Below are 25,314 nucleotides of genomic sequence, written 5' to 3'. Positions count from 1 at the left end.
GGGGACAGAGGCCAGCCCAACCTTTGTGCCACCAACGTGACTGTGCTGGCTGGGTGGGTGGGTTTTTTCTGGATTTGTTTAGTCACTAAGTCATGTCCGACTCTTTGCGACCCCATGGACTGCACGATTCCCTGTCCCTAGCTACTCTTAATTCAGGGATTTCCTTGCCAAGGCAAGAAAAATGAGTCGACATTGCATCTTGTTTTCTCTGTCCTTCCCTGACTCCCCCTACCTACAGAGAGGAAATTACCCCATTCTGGTGGGTGGGTGGCCTTAGGAGTTCTTTTTTTTCCTAAGAATGATCTTTTCAAAGAGCTCTCAGATCAGAATCCCAACTCCCAGTTTCCCCGCAACCCAAGAGCCAGAAAACTGGAAGTAGGCTCCTAATTCAAGCTTTCCCAAGATTCCTAGCCAGTCCCTCCAGGAAAGATGAACTGAATGTAAGTTAGGAGGTGAGCAGTAAAGGGACAGCTCCAAGCCACCCCTAGACATAGGCTGGTGTCCAGCTGTTTTCCAAAATATATTTGCAAATGGAGAAAGTGAGTGTGGAGGACATCCCTCCCCCAACCCCAGGGATGCATACCCACTCTCCACCGAGTCCTTATTTCATTTTTAAAAAAACAAATAAACAAAAAAAACATAAGTAAAAACAAAACCAAAAAAGTCTGTACAAGGACTGGATCTGGGTGCTGCTGCTGCTCCCTCCTTCCCAGGGACAGAGCTGGGTCTCAGGGACAGTCTCTGAATGGGTTGCTGTAGTTCCTAGACACCCCCTTGGGGCCTTCTTCGCACTCGGCCCAGCCTCCCTAAGTTGTTCAGTGCCAAGGGTCTGGAAGAAGTCAGGCTGGGCCGCTCTCAGCCACCTAGGAGTTGAAGTAGGAAAGGAGATTTCTGGCATGGCAGGCTCCCCTGGACATGATCCAAGGGCCTGCTCCCTGCCTGGTGCCGACTTGGGCCAGAAGTCAGGCCTTCCACATGCCCTGAGGGTTCAGCAGGGCCTCAGTGGCCCTGGCGTTTTGGCTCATACTGGCATGTCCAGACCCAGGTACTCAGGGTTCTCTGCCGTAGGGGTCCCTTCAAAGGAGCTGGATGGAGTGCCCCGCTCTGATGGGTCCTGGTCCCAGTAGTAGAGGTTGTCAAAGGCTGGGCTGAAGGCTGGAGAAGGGTGGGACTGAGGGGCGGCCCTGCCCCGGGGTGCCAAGTACTCGGGGTTCTCCACGGCAGCCCCAAAGGCAAAAACGTCTTTGACAACCCCATTCTTCCCAGGGGAGAGCGTCTTGGGCCTTTCCAGAGTGGAACCTGCAGGTCGAGGAGGCGGCAGAGGACCCTCTAGGGGTGACGGGGGCTGTGGGCGAACCTCTGGCTGGTTCACGTATTCTGAAAGGACAAGAGAAGGAATCTTGTGAGAGGGTGAAATCTGTGTGTCCCAGCTGCTACAACTGCCCTGCAGCAGGCCCTGGGCAGAGCACCCCAACCCCCACCTCTCAGCTCGAGCCTGACTTCATACCGGGCTGGGGGCTGCAGGTCAAGGGGGCAACGTAGCCATCAGCCTCGGGAGAAAGGGGTACTGTGGGGTCCTCGCTGTACCGCTGTAGAGGGCTAGAGTCGTGTTGGGGGAGGGGCTGCAGCCCCTTGGCCGCCCCCATTCCCAAGTCGCCATCAAACACATCAGAGCCTGCCCCTTCGGAAGGTGCCAGCGGAGATCTGGGGGGCTCCTCCTCAGAGGGCTCCAGCCCCAGTGTCAGCTCACCACCACCACTCTGAGGACAAGAGAAGGTCAAAAGGGAGGTCATTCATGGATCTGAGATGGAGGTTCCATGGGAAGTGACAGAGTCCCAGGAGATAAATCATCTCTGATGTATGACAGAGGCACGGTAGAAAGAATGGGATCACGGTTGGAAAGCAGTAAGAATCCTTCTTAGGGAAAATGGGGCCTCCTTCATGAGAGGTAACGGCTAGAGGACATCGGAGGAAGGAACCCTGGTCCGCTGGAGTCGGGAGGTAACCAACGACACCCACACCATGCGATGGGAGCACTAACCCTGGTGGATGTGCTGCGGTGCCTGCGGTGGGCCGTGCCTCCAGCTCCTGGGGCAGGGTCTGGGCAGAAGAAGCCCTGCTGAGGTACCAGGTACTCCTCCGCATCCACCAGGTCGCCCATGTCGTCATCCTCCAGCAGCGAGCGGTAGAAGGTGCTATCCAGGGGGCTAGCAGGGCCCAAGTCTTCATTCTGGGGAGGAGGGAGACGCGTGGCAGCCTCTCCCCAGCCCAGTAGGCAGCCTCCTGGGGGTGGCTCAGGGAGGGCTAGAAGTCTGATGAGTCAGGCAGGAGCTTGGAGGCCTGGGACCCAGGAATCATTCTTCCTTTCCTCCCTTCTAAGGGAGAGTGCTCTTAGCCATAGGCAGGGATGGGGTGAAAGGTTCAGTACCTGGATGACCACAAAGCGCTGGGGGTCCCTGGCCATGCGGGAGAATTCAGTCACTAACTCCCGGAACCTCGGCCGACATTCAGAGTCAATCATCCAACCTGGGGGTGGGCAAGAGCCTGGCATCTCAGTTCTGGCTGCAGCCTGCATGCAGCGCCCCTCACCCTCACGCCCAGTCTAAACAACACTAGAGTCCAAAGCCCTCTGATGATATAGAATCTACCAGTTTCTCCTTTTTACTTTGGATCAGTCTCTTTTCCTAGCTGGCCCTCGCTAGCTCCTCTGGACTGGTACTGTAAAAGGGCAGGGAGAGCCTTCTGAGACTCCATTAACTATATCACCATGCTCTTGGCCCATGCCCCTTGTAAGCCCATCCGCCCAGGACCACCCAGCCCTCCTCCAAGCAGCCAACACAGCTCAAGAACGTACATTTGACCATGATCATGTAGACATCAATGGTGCAGATGGGGGGCTGGGGCAGCCGTTCTCCCTTCTCCAGCAGGTCAGGAATCTCCCGGGCTGGGATCCCATCATAAGGTTTGGCCCCAAAAGTCATCAGCTCCCACACAGTCACACCTGGGGCATAGATGGGGTAAAGCGGTGGGAGGACCAGAGGCAGCTTTAGTGTACGGAGCCTCAGAGGCTCTGCCGAAGAGCCTGGCACCATGGGGGAAGGAGGAAAGATGCAATGCCAAAGGACAGGAGATAACTTGGTCTTTTCCCAGTCCCTGGGAAGCACACACACTCTGGCAGCCTGAGGCACTGGCAGCCACTTCCTTCCTTCTCACATTTATACTAAAGGTGTCTATCAGTTCACCCCATCCTTCCACCCACATTCTCCCCAGGGCCATGGCTCCTTGTCCACCCTCCCTACCCACTCCATCACACACCATAGCTCCACACGTCACTCTGGTGGGTGAACCGCCGGCGGAGAATGGACTCCAATGCCATCCACTTGATGGGCACCTGGTAGAGCAGAGAAGGAAGTCCTCCAACCAGGTCTGAGTTCTCCCAGGGGCCAGACCCCACTCCCCCTTGTTTCGGTTTGCTCCTCTAACCTTGCCCCCATCTGCGTGGTACTCTGTCTCGTCAATGTCTAGCAGTCGAGCTAGCCCGAAGTCTGTAATCTTCACATGGTTGGGACTCTTGACCAGCACGTTCCGGGCAGCCAGGTCCCTATGCACGAGCCGCACATCCTCCAAGTAGCTCATCCCCTGGGGTCAGAGGCATCAGTGTGGACCTCGCTCTGCCAAAACTCTCCTAGGAAACCTCCCTATCCAGAGGCTTGCTCCCCAAGGGCACCTGCAGAGCCCTGGCCCCCAAAGTGCATACCTTGGCAATCTGCACACACCAGTTCAGCAGGTCCTGGGAGCCCAGGCGCCCACGGTGTTCTCGGACGTGGTCGAGGAGGCAGCCATAGGGCATAAGCTGTGTCACCAGCTGCACTGTGGATGTCAGGCAGATGCCCAGGAGGCGGGACACATATGGGGAACCTACACCAGCCATCACATATGCTTCCTGGAAACAAGGGCACACACTGAGAGGGTATGGGAAACCACTAACCCCCAACCACCACACACCCCTCCCAAGGGCTAAGCCATGATAACGGGCCCTCAGCCAATCCAATCCCATTCATCACAAATCGGAACCATGGCCCACAGACTAGGGAGGGTAAGAGTAGACATTTGGGGTAATCACAGGGTGTCCCCCAAAACCCCAGTGAAGAGAGAGAGAGACAAGTCCCCCGTACCCCCAACTGGACAGGGTGGAAGGGCTTACGTCCAAGATTTCCTTGTTGGCTTTGGGAGATGTGTTTTCCCTCAACACCTTGATGGCCACGGGGATTTTCACATTTTCCCCATCGGGGATCCAGATGCCCTGGGCAGAGAGGAGGATGTGAGCAGAAGGACCGGCCAGATCAACCTGCAACCGTCCTACTTGGGGTCACTGCTTGTGCTCCCAATTCCCTCCCCAACCCTTGGGCCAATCCCATTATTTAGCAGCAGCCTCACCATTTAGATCCACTGGCCACTCCCAATCCCGTATCCTTAAGTCCGTACTCAACTGCACCACCCGCGGTTCCTGGCTGTTGTCCCAACACACCCTCCACCACACCCTGCAGCATCCTCTAGGACCGCCCACCCAGGGACGTTGGCCCCACCCCTGACCTTGTAGACGGTGCCAAAAGCTCCAGATCCTAGCACCTTCACTTTCCTCAGCTCTGTCTCTTTTAAGATCCGCATCTGAGCCTGATTGGGCATCGCTCCGCTGGGCGTCAGGGGCTCCACCAGCTGGGGTGAGGGGGTAGTGGGTCAGTGCTTGCAGGTTGGGCCGCAGACCCCAGAGCTCGCGAGAGGCCCTCAGGTCGCCTCACCTCCGTCTCCTGCAGCAGCCGCCGCATTGTATACTTCCGGATCTTCTGCCGCCTTCGCTTAATGAGGATGCCGAACACCAGCCCCACAAGGACAACCAGCAGAACGCCCACCACAGCAGCAATGATGGATGTCACAGGGCTGGGGGCAGGAGCCAGGATCATGGATTGGGGACCAGTCTGGGGCAGGGGGGATTAAGGGGTCCCACGGTGGGGCGCGGTGGGGTGGGGGGAGGAGGGAGAGGGGGCTGACTGTCACTGGCATTTGGAAAGGGAAGTCAGAAGGGTGACCCACAGGCTCCCATCCTGTCTGACCTACTCTAAAATCTATCTTGGCTCCTTACTGTCTGGGAAATAAAGTCCAGACTCCTTGCTAAGATTCAAAACCCTCTACACCTACATCTCCAAGTTGTCTATGCTCTTGCCCATGGCTCTAGCCCAGGGTTCTTGTCAACCTGTGAGAGTATGGAGCTCCACCCTCCAGAGAGTTTGACTGTGGTATGAGGTGGGGCCCAGGAATGTGCACACAGTGATTCTGATGTTCTAGCCAGAATTTTCACCCATAGGTCACGATTTCCAAATCTCCCAGCCGTTGTTATAATACTTCTGCCTGGATCACCATTTCTGCATGAGGTCATCTTTCAAGACTCTGCTTATCCTAGGATAGAAGGATCTTCTGGGCACTGACCCTACATCCTTGTCATCCTTGTTCCCCTCCCTTGCTTAGCCTAGGGCTGGCTTATCACAGACCTCAAATGGACCCTTATGTCATGGACAAATGCTTACTCAGGACACACTCCGATCTTTTTCTCCCTAAAACCCTTCCCAAAACACCCCTCTGCGTAGAAATCAAGTCCACCGATGGTAGTGATGGACATCACAGGGCCTGTGGCCTCATGGTAGGGGAGAGCCTATGCCCTCCAGATCCGGCCCTGAACTGACTCAGACTTCACCCCCTACTCCTTCCTCTGTGCTTAGTCAGTTACCCACCACAGCAGAATCTTCAGCAAATACATCCTAGACTTTCTGGACACCTCTCACCATGCTGCCTGGTTGCTTTCCTAATACAAGTGACATTTCGCGCCCCTCTTTCAAAACCTAGCTCATGTGCCTGAAGCCTCCCACTGACCCCAGGGAAGTATTCACTGTCTCTCCCTCAGTGCTGCAGCTATGCTCTCTTCTCAACGTGCCTCAAATCCCAGGGAGTTGAAGGCTGCCTGTGTCCCTTATGAGACCCCCAGCTATACAGGGAGGGTGGGGAGGTGCTGGGTGTCTTCCTACCCCCTGACCCCCAAGCAAGCTGAGCAGGCCTTCCACCCACTGCATGTGTGTGTGCATATGTGCTAAGCCTCTCAGTCGTGTCCACCTCTTTGCAACCCCGTTGAGTGTAGCCAGCCAGGCCTCTCTGTCCATGGGATTTCCGAGGCAAGAATACTGGAGTAGGTCGTTATTTCTTACTCAAGGGGATGTTCGCAGCCCAGAGATTGAACCCCAGTCTCTTGTGTCTCCTGCACTAGCAGGCCAACTGACCCCTGCACCACCTGGGAAGCCCCTCCATCCCCTAGTTGAAGCTAACTGAAAGAAGCATCCACAGTGGAAGAGTGGGCTGGGGAGGACACGTGTCATGTCAGGACATGACACCTAGCAGCAGGGACCACCCAGGGGTCAGTGGGGAACTGAGGGCAATGTGGGGTGCATTCTGGGGACCAGGCTGACCTGGCTCTCTGCTCGGCGGGACAGCCCTTGTCATCCAAGTCCACACAGCTGCAGGAGAGAGAGAGTCCCGTCAACAAGGCTGGGAACCACCTCCTGCACTCACTCCAGCCTCACAGGATCCCAGGAGGTGGGTGTGACTGGGTTAGGATCCCCACTTGACAAAGGCAGAAACTGGGTTCGAGGTCACCAGGGCTCTTTCTACCATCCCACGGGGGAGTCCTCCAGTCTGTAAACCCATATCATTTGCACCTCCCTGTGGTGGGAAGGAAGTGGTGGCACCCAAAGGAGCATCGAGTTCAAGAGCTTAGCCATCTCCTCTGTAGAGGATGCCAGTGTAAACTACTACTGTAGTCGGGCAAACTCCTGCGGTTCCTCCTGTCCTCCCAGCGGTTCCACCTCTGGGGATAAACCCTGAAAATGCCAACACCTGTACACTAGGGGGCATGTACAAGATGCTCACTTGTACATGGAGCTCAAGTGCAATAAACTGCCAAAAAGAGAAAAAAGGAAACAAGTTCAGTCAGTACTCTCAGGCAGGGACACAACTAAATAACTCTACATCCATACTGCAGATTGAGTAGTTAAAAAAAAGGAGTTAGATTGATATGCATTCACAGGAAAGGACCTCCAAGATACATAAAGGGGGGAAGGTGTGGGGGAGCAAAGTGTATATGAGTCAAATGAAATTGCTGAGAAATAGATGAGCTAGATGAAACTGTTGTTTCTTGGTCATTTTTGACTTCTAAAAACAGCAATCTTATATGACTCAACGTAACATATACGTAAAATGCACTTATGTAAATATGTGCAGAAAAGCCTGGGGGAATGCACATTCCAGAGTGACCTGGTAGTTCTCTCCAGGGAGGGGAGGGGCAGTGGGAGAAAGGGCACTTCTGCTTTACACTGTTTACTTTGATACTGCTAAAAATATGTCTTACAAGAATGTATGCACGTGTTCCACGTGTTATCAAAAAACTAAGTAAAAAAATAAAAAGAACAGGGCGGATCACTATATTAGCACATGAAAAAGCATTGCAAGAAAAACTGCAGTGTTACGTGAGAAAAAGCAATTTGCAAACAATAGGTATGGTCTATGCTTCTATTTTTGTAAAAAGAAATATAGACTAGAACGTGCACAGATAAGAATTGGAGAATAAAAACAATATATAAACATATTTTATATATTATATAATAATACATATGTTAGCATGTGCACATATAAACTGGAGGGAAAATATGGCAAGTTATTAACAGTGGAATAGAACTGTTAATACTATTAATTTATCCTTCATGCTTTAATTTAAAAAATTTTAACAATATGTATTACTTTTGTGATCAGGAAAAAAAAAAAAGATAAAAATGTTAAGGGCCTTGGGGTAAGCAAAGGCAGAGATGTCCCACTTTTTACAATAAGAGCCTCAGAGAGGCTCCTGGAACAAGCCCTTCTTTATATGGGGAAGGCCCTCAGACTCACGAGTGGGTGCAGTTGATGGGGCATGGCTGGCATATGCCCTCCTCATCTGGAAACTTCCAGATGGGCATGAAGGAGAGGTCAGGCTTCACACCACTGGGGCAGCGAGCCACGCAGAAGGGAGGATCCTTGTAGTGGGCACAAGCCACACATTGGTCAGCCTCCTGGGAGGGAAGAAACGGTTTGTGGGGGGCTGGCACCGATACCCCTGGGGCAGCAAGATCAGGCCCCTGGGTCCCCTTGGTGCTTCCCATGGCCACTCAGCAGCACTTTTCACCTTGCTTTTGGAACAGCCCCAGACCTGCTATGTCTGCTGCCCCTGTTCTGCACCCAGCTCCCTGGTGCTCAGGCACAGTGCCAAACCCTATTTTAAGTTAATTCTTATTGTATCCTAATGGGGTGGGTACTAGCATAACATTGATTTCACGAATGAGCCAACTGAGGTTGGAAGTGACACCTGAATTTGAATCCAGGTAATCTGATGCCTGAGTGCCCAGGTCTAAGCGCCTTGGCACTGCCACAACCACGCGCACAGGCTCCCCTGGGCCTTCTGCATGGTCGGAGGGGTCTCAGGGTCCACAGTTCTTGCCGTTCCCAGCATCCCAGCCTCCTTCCACTCTCCTACTGTTCAGGCCTGGGCTTGGAGCCCTCCCCAGGGATATTTCACTGGACTTGGCCAGGTCCCTGGCAGCTGCCCCCCCCAACCCGGCCCTGCTTCCCACCACTCAGCTCTGAGCCCACAAGCACCTCACCGAGCCAAAGCAGGTCACTGAGCCATTCTGGGGAAGGCACTCGGGGTGGCACGGCAGACAGTACCTGTCCTTCACGTACTCCCGGGGAAGCCTGAAGGGAGCACAGCCAGTGAAGGGGTCTGGAAGGAGCCCCTGCGCACCTCCCCCACCTCCTGGCCGCCCCCTCCTCCGCCCGGCGTACCCCTGTAGTACTCGGCATTCCTCCACGCATTCCTGGCCCCGAAGGAACTGGCTGCAGTTGACGCACTGGGTGGGCCCGGGACCCCAGCAGTGCCCTTGGGCGCACAGTGGGTAGCAGGCCAGGCCCTCACCCACTGCAGTGAGGAGGAAGGGGTCAGAGGGGACTCATGGGAGGTTCCAGGTCCCACGGAGGCGGGAGTGGGGGGTGGGGAGCGGGGTTTATGGGCGTGGCTCTGGGCTAGAGAGGCGGGATAGCTGCCTAGCACAGCAGGGAGAAAGTTCTGAGGTTCCAGGAACAGAGGAAAGGGAGGGGAGGGATGCCAAGACAGCGTGGCCGGACCCAGCTAGAAGCCACGCCAAGAGGCCAGGCCAGCCAGAGCTGGGTCAGCGATGGTGCACCTGGGACGGGCAGTACACATGCACAAGGGAAGTCCCAGATTGCTGCCGCCAGAGGCCCCTGGGCGCACCCGCGCGCTGGCAGACGCGGAGCATGCAGCACCGGCTGTCTTACCGCACTCATCCTCTGGCCTGTTGGCGCTGTGGAGCAGAGCCTGGTGGGGGTTCTGGAAGAGCTGGTCCCAGGGCACCGTGTGTACGAAGCAGAGGCGGGCGTTGCGGTGGATGAGGGCCAGCCCGCTGCTCAGTTCCCGCAGCGAGCGCAGCCCCAGCCAGCTGATGCCCAGCCCTTGCAGGGTCAGCGAGTAGGCACCACTGTGGGAGGGGAGGTGGTGCTCAAATGCAAGGGGGCAGCGCACCGTTGACCACCCCCATCAGCCAGAACTGCCCTCGCCTTCCTCCTGTCCCCAGCACACACTGCAAACTCCCATGGAAAGGTTGCTGCTGGAGTTCTCGGAGAACAGGAACCCCCTTCTCTTCACTATACATACACCCAAAACTTCTCCCAGGCCTCCCTGGGCAGCTCCTCTCTCGGCAGGGACCCCCTCCCCTGGTGCTCACTCATGCAGAACTCGTCCCCGGATTACTCGCAGGTTCTGGAAGACGCTGAGGTCAGGCAGGCTGTCTGGCCACGCTGAGATGTACAGGTAACCTGCAGGCACAGGGTGAGGCTAGGGTATGGGGCCAGGATGAGAACCCCCAGCCCCATGAGAGCAGGCTTCAGAGAGACAGGGCCCACCTGTGATCTCCTCCAGAGACTCAAACACTTTGAGCTGCTCAGCCTGCAGTGGGGTGATGTTAGAGTCTGGGTCCCTAGAAGAAGGATTAGGGAAGGAGTCAGCAGGGCCAGGCGGAAAAGGCAATGGCACCCCACTCCAGTACTCTTGCCTGGAAAATCCCATGGATGGAGGAGCCTGGTGGGCTGCAGTCCATGGGGTCGCTAAGAGTTGGACATGACTGAGTGACTTCACTTTTGCTTTTCACTTTCATGCATTGGAGAAGGAAATGGCAGCCCAGTCCAGTGTTCTTGCCTGGAGAATCCCAGAGACAGGGGAGCCTGGTGGGCTGCCATCTATGGGGTTGCACAGAGTCGGACACAACAAAAGCAACTTAGCAGCAGCAGCAGGGCCAGGAAGGGGGTGGGTACAACCTGCTCCACAAGCTGGCCCTGTCACCCTCCCCCACGTCCCCTCCACTTAAACCCTTTGCCCATCAAGGCTGGCTGTTCTCATCCTGAGCTTCAAAGCCCAGGCCCTAGTTTGGCAGGATCTATCAAAATAATACTTACATCCTTTGATCTAGAAATTCTACTTCTAGGAATGTGCCCTAGAGAGACACTGGCCCCTGTTTCCAGAGGCATGTACAAGGGAGAACTGTTTGTTAGAGGGACAATAAAAAACGTAAAGAAATTAAAATTTTTTAAATGTTTTAAATTAAATACCTAAATATTCCATCAGTAAATGAGGAGCTGTTAAATGTAACCCTGATCTATTCAGACTATTGATGAAAAATTCACATTTAGGAGCATGTGTTGGATTGGTCAACAAGTTTGTTTGGGATTTTCCATATGATGTTATGGAAAAACTTGAATGAACTTTTTGGCCAAACAGGTAGTATTTTCTGGGCAAGAAAATACTATTAAGAGCTTTACAAATATTAACTCATTTAAACTTTATAACAACCTTATGAGGGCAGGACTATTTCTGCCCCCATTTAAGAGATGAGGAAGCTGAGACGCAGCAAGAAGGCCACATGACTAGTAAGTGGTAGAAGACAGGTGTCAAACCCAGGCAGCCTGGGCTCTTAGCTGCTACTGTTGGCTGCCACCTGCTTCACTGCTGTTGAAAGAACAAGGCAGCTGAACATGAACTAACTGTCATAACCAGCTCTCCAAAGCTACGGGCAGACAATATTCACAGCAGGCTCACATTTTAAATCAACCTCTCCCCCGCAAAATTATTAGAACTACATTTCTCCGTGCATGCATGTCTATATATGTATAAATGGTCTAGAAGAATACACACAAACTGTTACCAGTGGCCTGAAAGGGGAGTAGAGGTGGAGGAAGTGAAGAGAATTTTCTCCTTTTTGTAATACATACTTTTACTGAAGTATAATTCACATGCAAAAAACCACACAGATTCTTAGTGTGCAGCTTGATGAGTTTTGTCAAATGCATCCATTCACATATCCACCTCCACCAGTGATTTACAGAACATGTTCATCACCCTAGAAATTTCCTTTGTGTTCCTTTCCAGGCCCTCACCCCGGCACAGTCACTGTTCTGATTTGTGTTACCACACAGTGGTTTTGCCTATGCTGGAACAATGGCAATCACACAGTGTGGACCTCTCATCTGACTTATTTCACTTTTCATAATATTTTTAAGATTTTTTTTGATGTGGACCATTTTTAAAGTCTTTATTGAATTTGTTACAATAGTGTTTATTGTTGTTTATGTTCCATTTTTTTTTTTTTTTTGGCCAAAAGTCATGGGGGAATCTTAGCTCCCCAGAGATGGAACCCACACCCCCTGCATTGGAAAGCGAAGTCTTAACCACTGGACCACCAGGAAAGTCCTAACATAATGTTGTTCTGTGTATCCATAGGCTATTTCTTTTATTGCTGAGAATTTCACTCTAAGGATATATCATTTTTTACAGTTAACCCTTGAACAATGCCTGGGTTAGGGGCACCAAACCCATTTATGAAGTTGAAAACCCCAGTATAACTATATAGTCAGCCCTCTGTATCCACAGTTTCAGATTCAAGCAACTCCAGGTTGTGCAGTACTGCAGTATGGATTTACTGGGAAAAGTTCATATTTAAATGGACCCGAGCAGTTCAAAGGCCTTCCCAGGTGGTGCTAGTGGTAAAGAACCCACCTGCCAATGTAGAAGGCATAAGATACATGGGTTCGATCCCAGGGCTGGGAAGATCCCCTAGAGGAGGGCGGGGCAACCCACTCCAGTATTCTTGCCTAGAGAATCTAATGGACAGAGGAGCCTGGCGGGCTATAGTCCATAATGTCTCAGAGTCAGACATGACTGAAGTGACTTAGCACACACACAAGCAGTTCAAACCCATGAGGTCCAAGGGTAAGCTGGGTTTATTCATTCAGCTACTGATGTTGTTGGTTTAGTCACTAAGTTATGTCCAACTCTTTGGCTACACCGTGAGCTGTAGCCCTCTAGGCTCCTCTGACCATAGGATTTCCCAAGCAATACTGGAGCGGGCTGCCATTTCCTCCTCCAGGGGATCTTCCCAGCCCAGGGATCACTGGCATCCTCTGCACTGGCAGGTGGATTCTTTACCACTGAGCCACCAGGGAAGTCCAGCTGTTGATAAGACATTTGCATTCTTTTCAATTTGCGGCCATTCTGAATAAAGCTACTATGAACTCCCAGAGAATTTTACTTTATCTGGATGGCGTAACCTCCATACAAGCAAGTGCATGTTTATAGATAACATGTCATTCATGAGAAAAACTCCAGGAATTCCCTGGTGGTCCATTTAGGACTCCTCCCCTTCATTGCCAAGGGCCCAGATTCAATCCCTGGTCTGGGCACTAAGATCCAGCCAGTCACATGATGTGGCCAAAAACAACAAACAAACAAAAACCAAAAACAAAGAGAAAACCCTTCCCCCGCCCCCGCCCCCACCCCCCAGCCAAGCTGGGCTTCCCCCAGCTTCCTTTGTATCCTGGGTCTCCCATCACCCCCTAGAAACACTGCCACCTCAGGATTCAGTGACTGCCCCAGTGCTGTCTCAGGCCGTGAGTCCACCCTGCACTTTGAGTATACTTACCCTGCAAAGCTCTCTGACAGAAACGCCAGGCTCCCAAAAATCTTCTTGCAGCCGGCAAACTCCTGGATGTTGGCACTGGTGACCGCTCTCACCTCCCGCAGGTGTTCCATGCCCAGACCGTAGCACACTGTGGGGAGGAGGCAGGGGCATTCAGCCTCCACATGGAGCACCAGGAACTCAACCTCCCGGATTCTGTCCACAGTCCCCTCCTGGGTCCACATGCCCCCTCCCCACATTCACAAGAGACACAGGGGAACTTGTGGGAAGCTCGGGGAAGGGCCAGGGGCAATCAGCGGGAGAAAAGGACTGGGTCCCAGGGCAGTCTGAGGAAGGGTGGTGCAGTGGGCTAGGCCAGGCCGGCTGTTTCCGGGGGCAACCACTGGGTACCTGGGGCACAGGGCTTGCTGCATTTCTCACACCTCTGGGTTCCATCCTCAGCTGTCACCTCTTGGTTGTTCAGGGGACAAACCAGGGTGCAGGATCCCACATCCGTAGACAGGTAGTTGTCTGAGGAGGTCAAGATCGTGTGTCCATGTATCCTGGCCTTTCACCCCCACACCCACCACGAGTCGTGTCACCATGCCCAAGCAGTACAATAAGAATGATATCAACTGAGGCTGAAATGCCCTGACAACATGCCTGAGCCCTGGACACGCATCCTTTCCTCACGGAAGCCCTATGTGATAGGCACAGTTAGATTACCATTTTGCCAAAAGGGAAATCAAAGCACAGAGTTCCCTGTAAATTACTCAAGGTCATTGTGCTAGAAAGTGGAGGAGCCAGGATGTGAACCCAAATGGCCTGACCCTACACTTTGTATTCGAGCCCACCATGGGAAAGTTATGACCAGCACCCAAGAGCCCACTGCTGTCTCCCACAAGAGGAGAAAAGAAGTCCCCAGATCCAAAGCCAGTCTCTGAATGCTTATCAGTAAACAGGGGAGCTAATAAATCAAACTCAGATCCATCTCACCATAGAATAAAAGTTAACATTTAGGGGTGCTGAGTATTGGCTGGGCACAGTTGTAAGAGCTTCACAAATATTAACTCATTTAAACTTTATGACCACCTTACGAGGGCAGGACTATTTTTGCCCCCATTTAACAGATGAGGAAACCGAGATGCAGCAAGAAGCTCACATGACTAGTAAGTGGCAGAGCCAGGTCTTGAACACAAGCCTCCTGAGCATGGGCTCTTAGCTGCTCCTATTTGCCGCCACCTGCTCCGCTGCTGTTTAAAGAACTGGGCAGCTTGACACAAACTGCCATGACGAGCTCTCCAAAGCCAGTGGCAGACACTAATCACAACATGCTCCCGTTTATATAAACCAAACTCCCCAGCAAAATTACTAAGACTATGTTTCTCCCCAGCACTTACAAGGACAGGCGGTCACACAGCTGGCACCGAAGGTATAACGCCCCTCGGGGTTGGGCATCGACTCGAAGGTGTCCGTGTTGTAGGTGACCAGAGCTGGGCAGTGCAGCTCACAGATGCCGCTGTGGTTGAAGTGGAGGCAGGCCTGGGGGACAGGCAGTGGGCGGGCACTGGGTTGTTTGGCCCTGATGTGCCAAGAGCCATAGAACAACACTGGATGGGATGCCCCTCCCCTTGCAGCCTGAGGGCTGGGGCCCAGGGGGCACATACCAGGCAGTCAGAGTGCTTGGGGCCAGTACAGCCGGCAGCGCACTGCTCGTGGCAGCAGTCGGTGGGCTGTGGGCCCTTACAGCGGGCACAGCCACTGGCACAGACGGTCCGCGTCACTGTCAAGGCGGGATGAGGGCTGGGCGGCAGTCTAGGCACCAGCCCCTCACCAGCACCACTTTCTGGGGAGACTTCCTGCCCCAGGGAAGAGGCCGAGGGCTGGCACAGCCCCTCCCGTGTCACTCAGCCCCCGCCCTCCAGGCCCTGGGCCGCCCTGTAACTCACAGCTCTGACAGTCCTCAGAACTTTCTCCCCAGCAGCTGGGAGCTTTACAAGCTGGAGAACAGGGTGCGCCTGGAGGAAGAAACAGAGAGGCAGTGAGAGAGACCGAGACCAGGACGTGAAATGCACAGTGAGGGGCAGACCCAGGCAGGAAAAGAGAACCTCAAAGCCAGAGGCATGATCTAGAAGCAGAGAAAAACAGGACAGAGACCCACAGAGATGAAGAGATGCAGAGAAAGGGGAGACGGGTGCTGTTAGTGCGGCAGCAGAGGGGCACAAGGAGTAAGCCAGGAGTCTGGGGTCGCTGGGCTGCGTGACAAAGGGTGGCGGCTGCAGGCAGGGGGCAGCGAGGCTTACAGGCCCGTGAGCGGTTGGTGTCTATCTGCTTGAGGGGCAGCTGGTTGTTCTTGTGGAAGATATCCTCCCACAAAATCGTGTCCTGGTGGCAGAGCTGGGGGTTCCGCTGGATCAAGACCCCTCCCTTGAGGATCTCTGTGGGGTGGGCAATAATCAAGGGCTTTTTCCCCCATCTGGCATCTTCTTATCTCCCCTGGGGCCTGCCTGCCTTCTAAAAGTGGAGCAGGCCTCTGAAACACATCCCAGGTTCCTCAGGGAGCAGAGAACACCCCTTCAGCATCTTTGAGCCTTGTCAATACCACCCACAAACAAAGATCCAGGGGGGAGTGACTTGCCCATGCCGCCGCCTCCTCTCCTCCACCTCTACTGTGTGCACACGGCTTAGCAGTTAAAAAAGTGTGAAACCCAGCCTCACCACCACTACCTGGCTGTGTGACTTATCCTCCATAAACCCGTTTCCTCATTTGTAAAATGAGAACACTGGTGTTTCCCTTGCAGGATTATGGCAGGAGTGATGGGATTATGCATGCAAAGCACCGGGCACTCAGTCTGAAACACTGTCTGTTTCAGGGCTGCCACGTACAGTTACACGGGTTGTTCACTGTACATGTGCACTCAGCCAAGACGTGGGCAAAAATCCAGCCTGCATCCTAATCATCAAACTATGCGGGCTGGTGCAAGCTGTGACTTCCTGGGAAGAGGGGAAATCTTTTTGAATCTTCACAAGGGCGCCTTTCCTAGTTCCACCTGCATCCATCCGGACAGGACCCCAGTTCTGACTCACAGTCGCCCCTTGGCTAGTAGGGACCCCTGGCCAGCTCTCAGTAACCAGCAGAAAGTTTCAAGGATAAAGGTGGCCACCTGTGAGGCTTCGCAGCTGCAGCTCCTGCAGCCCTCCTGGGGCCGTACCCGCAGCAGGGGCAGCACCTTCCAGAAAGTCTCCATTGTCCAGCACGGCCAGGGCATAGTGTTCCTCAAAGAGCTGAGTGCCTCGCACGATTCGCAGTCTCTGCAGTGGGACCTGACTCACTCGATTGTGAGCGATGAGCACATAGCCCTGCACCTCCTGGATTTCCTGGGAAAGGGACAGAGGAGGAGAGGGCTGAGGAAGGTCAGGCCCTGGACCACTACCATCCAACCCCCAAGACCTCCTCAAGGTCCCCTGTGCTTGGGGATCTTGGGCAAGGGCCCAGCTGCCAAGCAGTCTGCCCACCACCTCCCCAAACCAGGTTCTAGGACCAAATTCTAGTATGATCAAGAAAGAAAATGAGGGGATGGGGGCAGCACTCTGTAAATTGTGGGCACCCCACCTCTCTACACCTCAGCTGTTCCATCTGTAAAGGAAATGCCTGGACGTGATGATGTCTGGGATTCAATGGACTGAGCGTCGCACACCTGGCCCCGCTCTGGGACACAACACAGAGGCTGGCTTCCACTCGCTCGCCTGTTCCTGACCCTTTCACATATATTTCCCACATGATATTCTAAATGGGCTCCCCAGGAGGAGTCCAAGTATGCCTATGGCTCCCAATGTAGTATTAGTCACTCAGTCGTGTCCAGTTCTTTGCAACCCCATGGACTGTAGCCCACCAGACTCCTCTGTCCATGGGATTCTCCAGGCAGGAATACTGGAGTGGGTAGCCAATTCCTTCTCGAGGGGATCTTTCTGACCCAGAGATTGTATCCAGGTTTCCTGTACTGCGGGTGGATTCTTTACCATCTGAGCCACCAGAGAAGCACTCATGGCTCCCAATATACAGACAGGGAAACTGAGATCCAGGGAAACCAGGGGCTAGACCACATTCACAGGGCTTGTCAATGGCAGAACTGGACTCAGAACCTGCCAGGGCTTTCATTACTCCAGATAGGAGGGGGACAGTGGCTGGGACAGTTGGACAAGGGAAGGTGATCATGCTGGTGAGAGAGCAAAAAATATAGCCCAGGAATAGATGCATTCCACCCAGAGATGTCCACAGTCAGCCACACTGTAGACAGAGAGTCAGCTGGTCTTAGCGTAGGACAGATGGGGTGAGACATCAGAAATGACTTCCCGGTTCAGGAGCCACAACGAAAGAGAAAATTAAGGCGGGGAACCTTCTTCTACCACCCGTCTGCAGGCAGAGGGCTCAGCCCAGCAGGAAACAGGGCCTGGCTGGGTCTTGCCCATGGGCCTCACCTGCAGGAAGGAGAGGCTGGCATCAGCAGGCAGATAGGTGAGCTCCAGGTTACCCTGTACCACCTGACAGCCTTGGTAGAGGTGGCGCAGCATGTCCAGGTGGGTCTCGGGACTGGCTGGCAGCCGCAGCTTCATGTCTGTGCCGGTGCACACTGGCAGAACAGAGAAGATGGGTCAAAAGGCCTGCGCAGTGAGCTTCTCCACCCGGCCACGTGTAACAGCAAAAGAAAGTGTGCAAGTCTGGGAAAAGGGGGGAAATCAGAGAGGAGGTTCCCCCCGCCAACTTGCCCCATCCTGAGCATCCAGAGGGGGTCCCACTGGGCCAGCCTTAGGGAGCTTGCCCATTCAATCCAGGGTGTTGGCTGGCAAAGAAAGCCTTCTTTTGTCCCAAAGGCACGACTCAGGGCCAATGGATAAAAATCCCCCGAGAGAGGCGATGATGAATCATGAATCCTCTGGATACCCCCTGCCCCTTTCCCGAGCAAACAATGCCACTCACATGCCAACCTCCTGGCAAGGCATACCCACCCCCGCAATGCCACCCAAAAAGTGGGGAAGGAGGGTCAGCTTGAGTCATAGTTGGGGCCTGGGGACCACCAGTGGCCTGGTCACTGCAAGGACTTCTGGGATTTCCCCAGGCAGAGCAAAGGAGTGTCAGATCCCAACTGGGTATCTGGACCCAAGCTGCAGACGCTGAGCCAGAGTGCTGCCTGCTCCAAAGCCTCCTCTGCTGGTACCTCACCCTTGTCGCCTCTTCAGGGCAAGACTCCAGAACCAGCTGGCAGAATCTGTGCCACGAAACTCCTGCCACAAGGGCACTACGTCAGCCCTGTGTACCTGCCCACTGTCAACCACCAGCCAAGCGGCATCAAGACAAACTGCTACCCAGCCCACCTGGACCCCAGTCCAGTGTCCCTGAGACCAGAAGTACCCACTAAGTCCAGGGACACTAGAAAGGGTAAACTACCTCTGGTAAGGGGGCACTCTGGCAGCAGCTGGCACCATGCCTACCAGCAGGGGGTAGATTAAAGGGCCCAGTGGAACTCGTTTTTCTGCTCTGGTGAGAAGATGAATCACCTGGCGCGTCCTGCCCAGGAGGGTGTGCCGAGGGAGGTGGGTGGAGGGCACCCCCTGATCCACAGATCCACAGGTGCCTGAGCTGTCTGGAATTCCTGCTGGTCTCCACTCCACCTCCCATGGACTACGTGCAGATTCAGGGGGACAGCACAATGGCTGACCGTGGGGTCTGACACCAGGGCTTCCTTCTGCTTTCCCCACAACTTGGAGCCTAAGGTCAAATCCTGAGAGGTAATAAGAGATACCCTCTGCCCCCAGAAATCGGAGGACAGACTGGGGAAACAAGCCCCAGGGGTCCGGCCTGGGTCAACAGCTACAAGCGGACAGCCTCCCAGAAACACCCAGAGTGGTCTCTCTTCCCACCCCTCTGGCCAGGGAGGGAAGGAAGCAAAGAGGGAGGAAGGGGAGGGCCCAGAAATAGAACTTAAGGGTCCCTCCCCGCAGACTTCCAAGAGAAACAGGATCCGGGGGTGGCCGGCCAGGCCCAAAATAACGCCCGCTGCCAGGACCTCCCCCAGCCTCAGCAGCTTCAGCTGCTTTGTAGGCACAGCTGTCTCCAGGTCTGGACCCCAAGGCCCTAGCCCAGGCCAGGGACAGGGACCGGCAGAGCTGGGGCAGGGGCCGTCTCCACCCCCTGCGGCCTCTGCCGCCTGGAAGGGACACACCAGCTGCGGTAGCCGGGCAATAGGAAAACAACAACAGGAACCCTGGGGGCAACAGGGGCAACTGAGCATGTACTGTGTGCTGGGCAGGCACTCTGGGTGGAGCCTCAGCCCCCAGAGGCTGGGATCTGCAACCCTGATTTTGCAAAGAAGGAAACTGAGGCTGCCAGGAATTATGCTTCCAAGATCATAAAGCTGTGAGCAATAGAGGCATGATTTGAATTGGAGTCTGCCCGACTTTAGATCCCACATTCCTTCCACTAGGCCTAACTGCACACACGCCCCACCCCACACCCTGTGCAAAGGTAAATACACACCAGCTCTGTTGATGCCACTGATTACAACAGGCTCCAGGCCTGAGTGGCTGAGCTGGGCGGGAGGACCAGAAAGAGAGGGAGCCCCGCCCCACGGGTTTGTTTGTGGCCGTTTAGAATCTGATTAAGACTAAGTGCTTGTGGGAACTTCCCTGGAGGTCTAGTGATAAGACTGAGCTTCCAATACAGGGAGTGTGGGTTCGATCCCTGGTTGGGGAATGAAGATCCCACATGTGGCCAAAAAATAAAGACTAATTGTTTGCAACAAGTGGTAAAGTTGGGACTCTGAGACCTACTCCCTGGAGGACTGGGGACTAATAACCCCCAACCTGACCTGAAACCAAGAAGCACTTCTACACCCCCATCTTCTCACTCATATCCTCTCCTCTGTCCTCACCGTGGTCCCCAAATCCACTCTCCCTCAGTGATTTCCTCCAGAATAGGAGGTCCTGTCCCACACAGGAGAGCTTTGTCTCCAGAGCACCTGCCCTTCAGGAGCCAAATCTCTGGAGCAAAGACAGTGTGAGGCAGGACCAGACCAGAGCCAAGAACACAATGAGCCCTGGATAAGTGTTTGTGGAATGAAAGAATGAACTCCAAGCAAGAGTCTCCAAACCAGCGCTTTCCTGGTGGTCTGTTGGTTAAGAATCCACCTGTCAATGCTGGGGACACAGGTTCAATCCCTGCTCCAGGACGATCCCACATGCCACGAGGCAACTAACCCCGTGTGACACAACTACTGAGTCCGCACTCTACAGCCTGTGAGCCACAACTACTGAAGTCCATGTACTTTAGAGTCCGTCTTCCACAATGAGACACTACTGCAGTGAGAAGCCTTAGGTCTGCAACTAGAGAGTAGCCCACTGCTCACCGCAACTAGAGAAAGCCTACACACGACAACCAAGACCCAGCACAGCCAAAAATTAATTAATTAGTTAAAAAAAAAGAGTCTCCAAACCAAAAGGGACCAGCTGAGGTCACTGTGACCAGCCCTCTGCCCAGAGGCTGGTCACAGCCCCCAAGTTTCTCTAACTGAATGTCAGTGGTCAGGTCCCAGCTCTAGGGGGCTCTCAAGTGGGTTCTCTCCTTTTCACCAGCCTTCAGCCTCACCTGCCTCTCTTGCTCACCAGCACAAAAGCCAACACTTCTTTTTTTCCATGAACACTGCCTGCGTCTCCAAAGCTCACCTGCCTTAGACCCACGGGGCCAGAGCCCATTCCAGTGACACCAAGGTTCACCTAGCACACACACCTGGTGGATCAGACCGGGGCCTGGGCTCAGCTCATTAGGCCGGAACCCTGGAGGGGCTGCTCACAGTGTAACCCTGATAAAGTCCCTGGATTTCCAGGGCAGAGGTCAAATCAGATCCACCTGTATGCCTAGCAGTACCTATGACGTAGCAGGCGCTCAGTGAATATTTGCTGACCTGACTGGCTGTAAGGCGCGGATAATAAACAATAACAACTCTTACTCTCTGCAGAGAAATTACATGAAAGTTAAATGAGATAATGAATCAAGAAACAGTGTGCAAACATGACAAGCCTTTGTCAACAGAGCTGGGGAAACACAACCATTGGCTATAATTCTCCCACTCCTTAAGAGAGCACACACCCCTCTCCCTACCTCGCCTCTCATCCCAAGGGTGGGGAGAAAAGGTGGCCTACTGAAAGATGGCGGTGTCAGCATGGAGGGGCTTCCCACAGTACAGACGGGGGGGAATCTCTTTGCCGATCATGCTAGCACCAGGGGCAGGAACACCCAGCTTGGCCCTATACCAGCCCCAGCGCCAGCCCCACACCGGTCCTTCCCTCGCCTGCAGCCCTGTCGGTCCCACTGGCCTCTGCCCCACTCTGGCCTTCCATCCCCTGCCAATCCTAGAGGGCACAAGAGGAGGGCAGACAGGGCCTGGACGCGGAAGGGAGGAACCCCAAAGCCAAGAGGGAAACTAGGGCTGGGGGCGCAGCTCACCCTTATTTTCACCACAATAACAAAACAGCACCTCTGCCCTAGTCTGGCCACCTGACTGCCCCTGAGGCTTTGCGTAACACTTTGATCAACAATTTTCTTTTGGCTCTGTCTGGTCTTAGTTGCAGCATGCGGGATCTTTCCTTGTGGTGTGCGGGCTTCTCTCTAGTTGTGGCGTGCTTGGGCTCCAGAGTGCAGGGGCTCTTGGGCTCACTAGTTGCCCCGAGACATGAGAGAATCTTAGTTCCCCAAGCAGAGATCTAAGGTGTGTTCCCAGCATTGGAAGGCAGATTCTTAACCACTGAAATACCAGAGAAGTCCCTCTGATCAACTCTAATGACTCCTCACCAGAGTCCCAAAATGCCCTGGACATTACTGGGTTGCTGGGAAGCCTTGGCTAAGTCACTTTGTTTCTCTGAACTTCAGAGAAGTTTCTCATCTGTGCTCCAACTTCACAGGATTGTTGCAGAGAAGCAATGACACTGTAATGGATGAGAACTTGGCAAATAGGAAGCATGCCGCACTTTTCTAAAAGTTAAGTCCATAAAGCAGGAGTCTGGGTAATTCCAAACCAAGAGAAAATGAAAAGCGCTTTGTATTTGACTTTGTAATACAATGTATTTTCTCTTTTGGCATTTGATCCTAGCTTTCAGTTATTATTTTTTATTGAATAGTAGAACGAGGTTACTTTCTCTAAGTATAGCAAAAACAAGGAAGGAGGCTGTGGGGGAGAATCCTTCAGGAATTAAACTATGGTCTGTCCAAGATGTGTTTGCTGCACTTTACAAAACCTTGACTGTAAGAAAAGAAAATCCCAAACCCCTGGGCTTTTCCCCCATCTCCCTTTCCCCCTCAACCCTGGCATATAAGGGGAATGCTGGAGGCAGCTGGGTGGGTCTCTGCCATTTTAGCCATTCCCCTGCACAACATGTCTCTCACAGCACCCAGCACTGTGGGCCGAGGAGTGAGGAAGCCTTGAGGAGCCCCCAGCACCCAATACTGCAGCAACCTAGCTGCGCTCCACCTGCTCAACTCCCAGGCCCAGGTGAGGAGGGCAGCGGCTCGGCCTGGCAGCCCAGACTTGCCTCACTCTTCTCCGCCAGAAGCCTGCCTGGGAAACAGGGAAGGAATGGGGAGGAGGCTCCTTGCTCAGAGAAAAGGCGGCGTGGGGCCACCTCCCGCTGTTTACAGCAGCTCTAGAGGGAGTTCCTTGAGAGGGCAGAGTTCAGCAGGGTGACCGCCGTGAGGCCACACAAAGCCCAGACACACAAACACATAGACCACACAACTCAAGAACACCCTGACACAGCAGCCCCTCAGATAACACAGCAAAGCTCTGACAGAGGGGCCCTCGGGCACACACAAACAGGCCAACACCCACCCCTTCTCCAGACTCCCTGATCGGTGGAGACCAGCCTCCACTCCTAATACATTCTCATTCTGGCTTCCCCACAACCCGGCGATGCAGGGCCCAGTGTCCCCCAGTGTTCAAGGTAGATGAATACAGTGCTTTCCAAGGTGTGGCTGGGGGTCCAACTGCCTGGATCTCATCTGTTGTTGTTTAGACATTAAGTAGTGTCCGACTCTTCTGCGACCCTATGGACTGTAGCCCACCAGGCTCCTCTGTCCATGGATTTTCCAGGCAAGAATCCTGGAGTGGATTGCCAATCTTCCTGATCCAGGGATCGAACCTGCATCTCCTACACTGGCAGGTAGATTCTTTACCGCTGAGCCGGTGGGGAAGCTGGAGTCTAATCCAGGACCCACCAATTACTTGCTGCCACTTCACCTCTTGAAGCCCAGGTCTTTGCCTGGAAATTGGGAACACTGGCAGGACTTCTCTTATAGGGTTGTGCTGAGGATAAAAGGAGGGAACCCAGGCAAACATGCACAGCACCTAGTACAGGGTGCATTTCCCATATGCGTTAGCTTTAATCATTATGCATCTAGATGGACAGATGGGGAAGACACATAGTCCCCCCCCCTCTTCCCTACATACAGCATAAAGGAAAAGCAGACGGGCCTGGCGCCCAGCACACCTGCGTCTCTCCTTGTTACTTAGCTACCCCCTCTCCCTCCCACTGCCCAGCAGTCCCTCCCTCAGAATCCTCCCGTTTTAATGCCCCAGACCAGAAAACACACGGCCACCCCACCGTGGCCCACGCTTTCCAAGTGACAAAGCACACAGTCCCTAGGTCGGCCCTAAGGAAACTTGTTCAAAACAAACTTCTTCCCCTTCCCCCACCCCCGGCTCCGGTGAGGCAACGCTGCAGTCGGACTGGCCACCCTCGGCTCCCCGGCTCCGACTGGACAGGTTGCTTTCCCCACCTCCCCCTTCCGCACCCCAATCCTGCCCGAAGCCGGAGTAACTCAAGCCACTTGGCCGAAAGGGGGCGGGGAGGGGGCCGGGCAGAAGGGACCCCCAGGAATCCAGCCCAGTCCAGTCTGGAGGCGGAGGTTGCCAACTGGAAAGGCTTTGAGAGAGGAGCTTGAGGGGCTCAAGAAAGGGGAAAACACACACACACCATGCAATTCACCCTTTGAGGGAAACTTTCTGAATAACTTCAGAGAACTTTTATGACAAGTTCGCGGAGCTTGCAAAGCGCCGCTCCCATCTAGAGTCGCTCCGGCGTAATCGCCCCCTTACCCCACTTTCTCTGGCCCCTCCGAGCCCAGGGCCGGCGGCTCCGAGCGCCCCGACTATCTGAAACCTGGGATCAGGGAGCTCCGATGCCCCCCGCTACCCGCGCCTGCCCGGGGACATCGGCAGGGATCCCAGGCGGCAGGGTCCCCAGGCGGCAGGGTCCTGTCGCCGCTCCCTGCCCTCCCCACCCCAGACCCACCTTGGGTGCCCGCGGCTCCGGGGGGCAGGAGGGCGAGGAGGAGCCCCCAGCGGCACCAGGCCGCCAGCTCCATGGTGCTCACTGCCGCTCCTGCCCCATGGCTCCGGCTGGACCGGGCGGGGAGGGCGCCTGGAGGGTGAGTGGCGGGGGCCGGGCGCTAGCGCCGGAAAGGGCACCGGGCGCTGGAGCGGTCGGCGGCCTCAGCGGCTCGTCTTGGCTCCGTGGGCACGACGGAGGGGAATCTCAGCTCCACAACTTCATTCTTGTACTTCCTCAAGGCAGCCCTCCTCCTCCTCCTCCTCCTCCTCCTCCTGCTGTGCTTGGGAGCAAGCGCGCTCTCAACTCGCCCCCCCACCCCCACCCCCTCCAACCGCATTCCAGCAAGTCCCTGGGAGTGGCAACTCCCAGCTTCACTTTCTCCCTCTCTCCGCGCAGGCCTGGGTGAGTCGCTCCCAGCGCCCGGACGCCGGCAGCAATTTTCGCCCGTTTCCATGGAGGAACTCCCCCCATCCCCCAAGAAGAACCCCACCCCCCCTCCAAAGGAGAGGAGGATGATCGCGCCTCCCTTCCCCGAGAGTCTGGGGCAAACACTTTAGCTTGCCATCCTGAACTTTCTTTTAAATCGCAGGTTTTATCTTAAAACATTCCTGGCCGTTTGCATCCTACTCCATCAGATGCCTATTTAATACCAAGTAATGATTTTCCTAGCACATCCTCAAGTGAAAATGTTAGTCAAGGAGGGGAATGTTTTGCCTTTAATCTGTGGCATCCAGGACTCACTGGCATACCTTTCTGGAATCTTCTAGGTATATTTTCCACTTTGAAAAGCATGGTTTTAAGGGAGTCTACAAGTTTGGAGATGGAGAGGGCAATGGGGGAG

At 54.2% G+C, this 25,314-nt stretch overlaps 1 protein-coding gene across 1 annotated transcript; it reads right to left on the bottom strand.

The window, feature by feature from the left end:
- On the bottom strand, positions 508 to 24,761 carry ERBB2 (erb-b2 receptor tyrosine kinase 2). Its single transcript, XM_018065011.1, has 27 exons — positions 24,435 to 24,761; positions 17,574 to 17,725; positions 16,259 to 16,472; positions 15,398 to 15,532; positions 15,044 to 15,112; positions 14,762 to 14,877; positions 14,495 to 14,636; positions 13,506 to 13,625; positions 13,119 to 13,245; positions 10,051 to 10,124; positions 9,873 to 9,963; positions 9,427 to 9,626; positions 8,917 to 9,049; positions 8,736 to 8,826; positions 7,987 to 8,147; positions 6,513 to 6,560; positions 4,800 to 4,938; positions 4,594 to 4,716; positions 4,205 to 4,303; positions 3,758 to 3,943; positions 3,484 to 3,639; positions 3,316 to 3,391; positions 2,855 to 3,001; positions 2,429 to 2,526; positions 2,042 to 2,230; positions 1,508 to 1,760; positions 508 to 1,377 (listed from the first exon to the last, which is right to left on the bottom strand). Exons 1-27 carry the CDS (start codon positions 24,505 to 24,507, stop codon positions 1,022 to 1,024), a joined length of 3,768 nt encoding a protein of 1,255 aa, XP_017920500.1. The 5' UTR covers positions 24,508 to 24,761; the 3' UTR covers positions 508 to 1,021.

Source organism: Capra hircus, chromosome 19 (assembly GCF_001704415.2).
Source record: "Capra hircus breed San Clemente chromosome 19, ASM170441v1, whole genome shotgun sequence".
NCBI classification, from domain to species: domain Eukaryota; kingdom Metazoa; phylum Chordata; class Mammalia; order Artiodactyla; family Bovidae; genus Capra; species Capra hircus.
The sequence above is the reverse complement of the archived record's forward strand: the minus strand, read 5'-3'. Positions and strand labels throughout refer to the sequence as shown.

Bases quoted from the DNA above. Each gene is read 5' to 3' on its own strand.
- ERBB2 (XM_018065011.1), bottom strand. From the start codon at position 24,507: ATGGAGCTGGCGGCCTGGTGCCGCTGGGGGCTCCTCCTCGCCCTCCTG. The intron at 14,637-14,761 runs GTATGTGCCCCC...CCTGTCCCCCAG, and splicing joins CCAAGCACTCTGACTGCCTG to GCCTGCCTCCACTTCAACCA. The intron at 8,827-8,916 runs GTACGCCGGGCG...TGCTCCCTTCAG, and splicing joins GAATGCCGAGTACTACAGGG to GCTTCCCCGGGAGTACGTGA.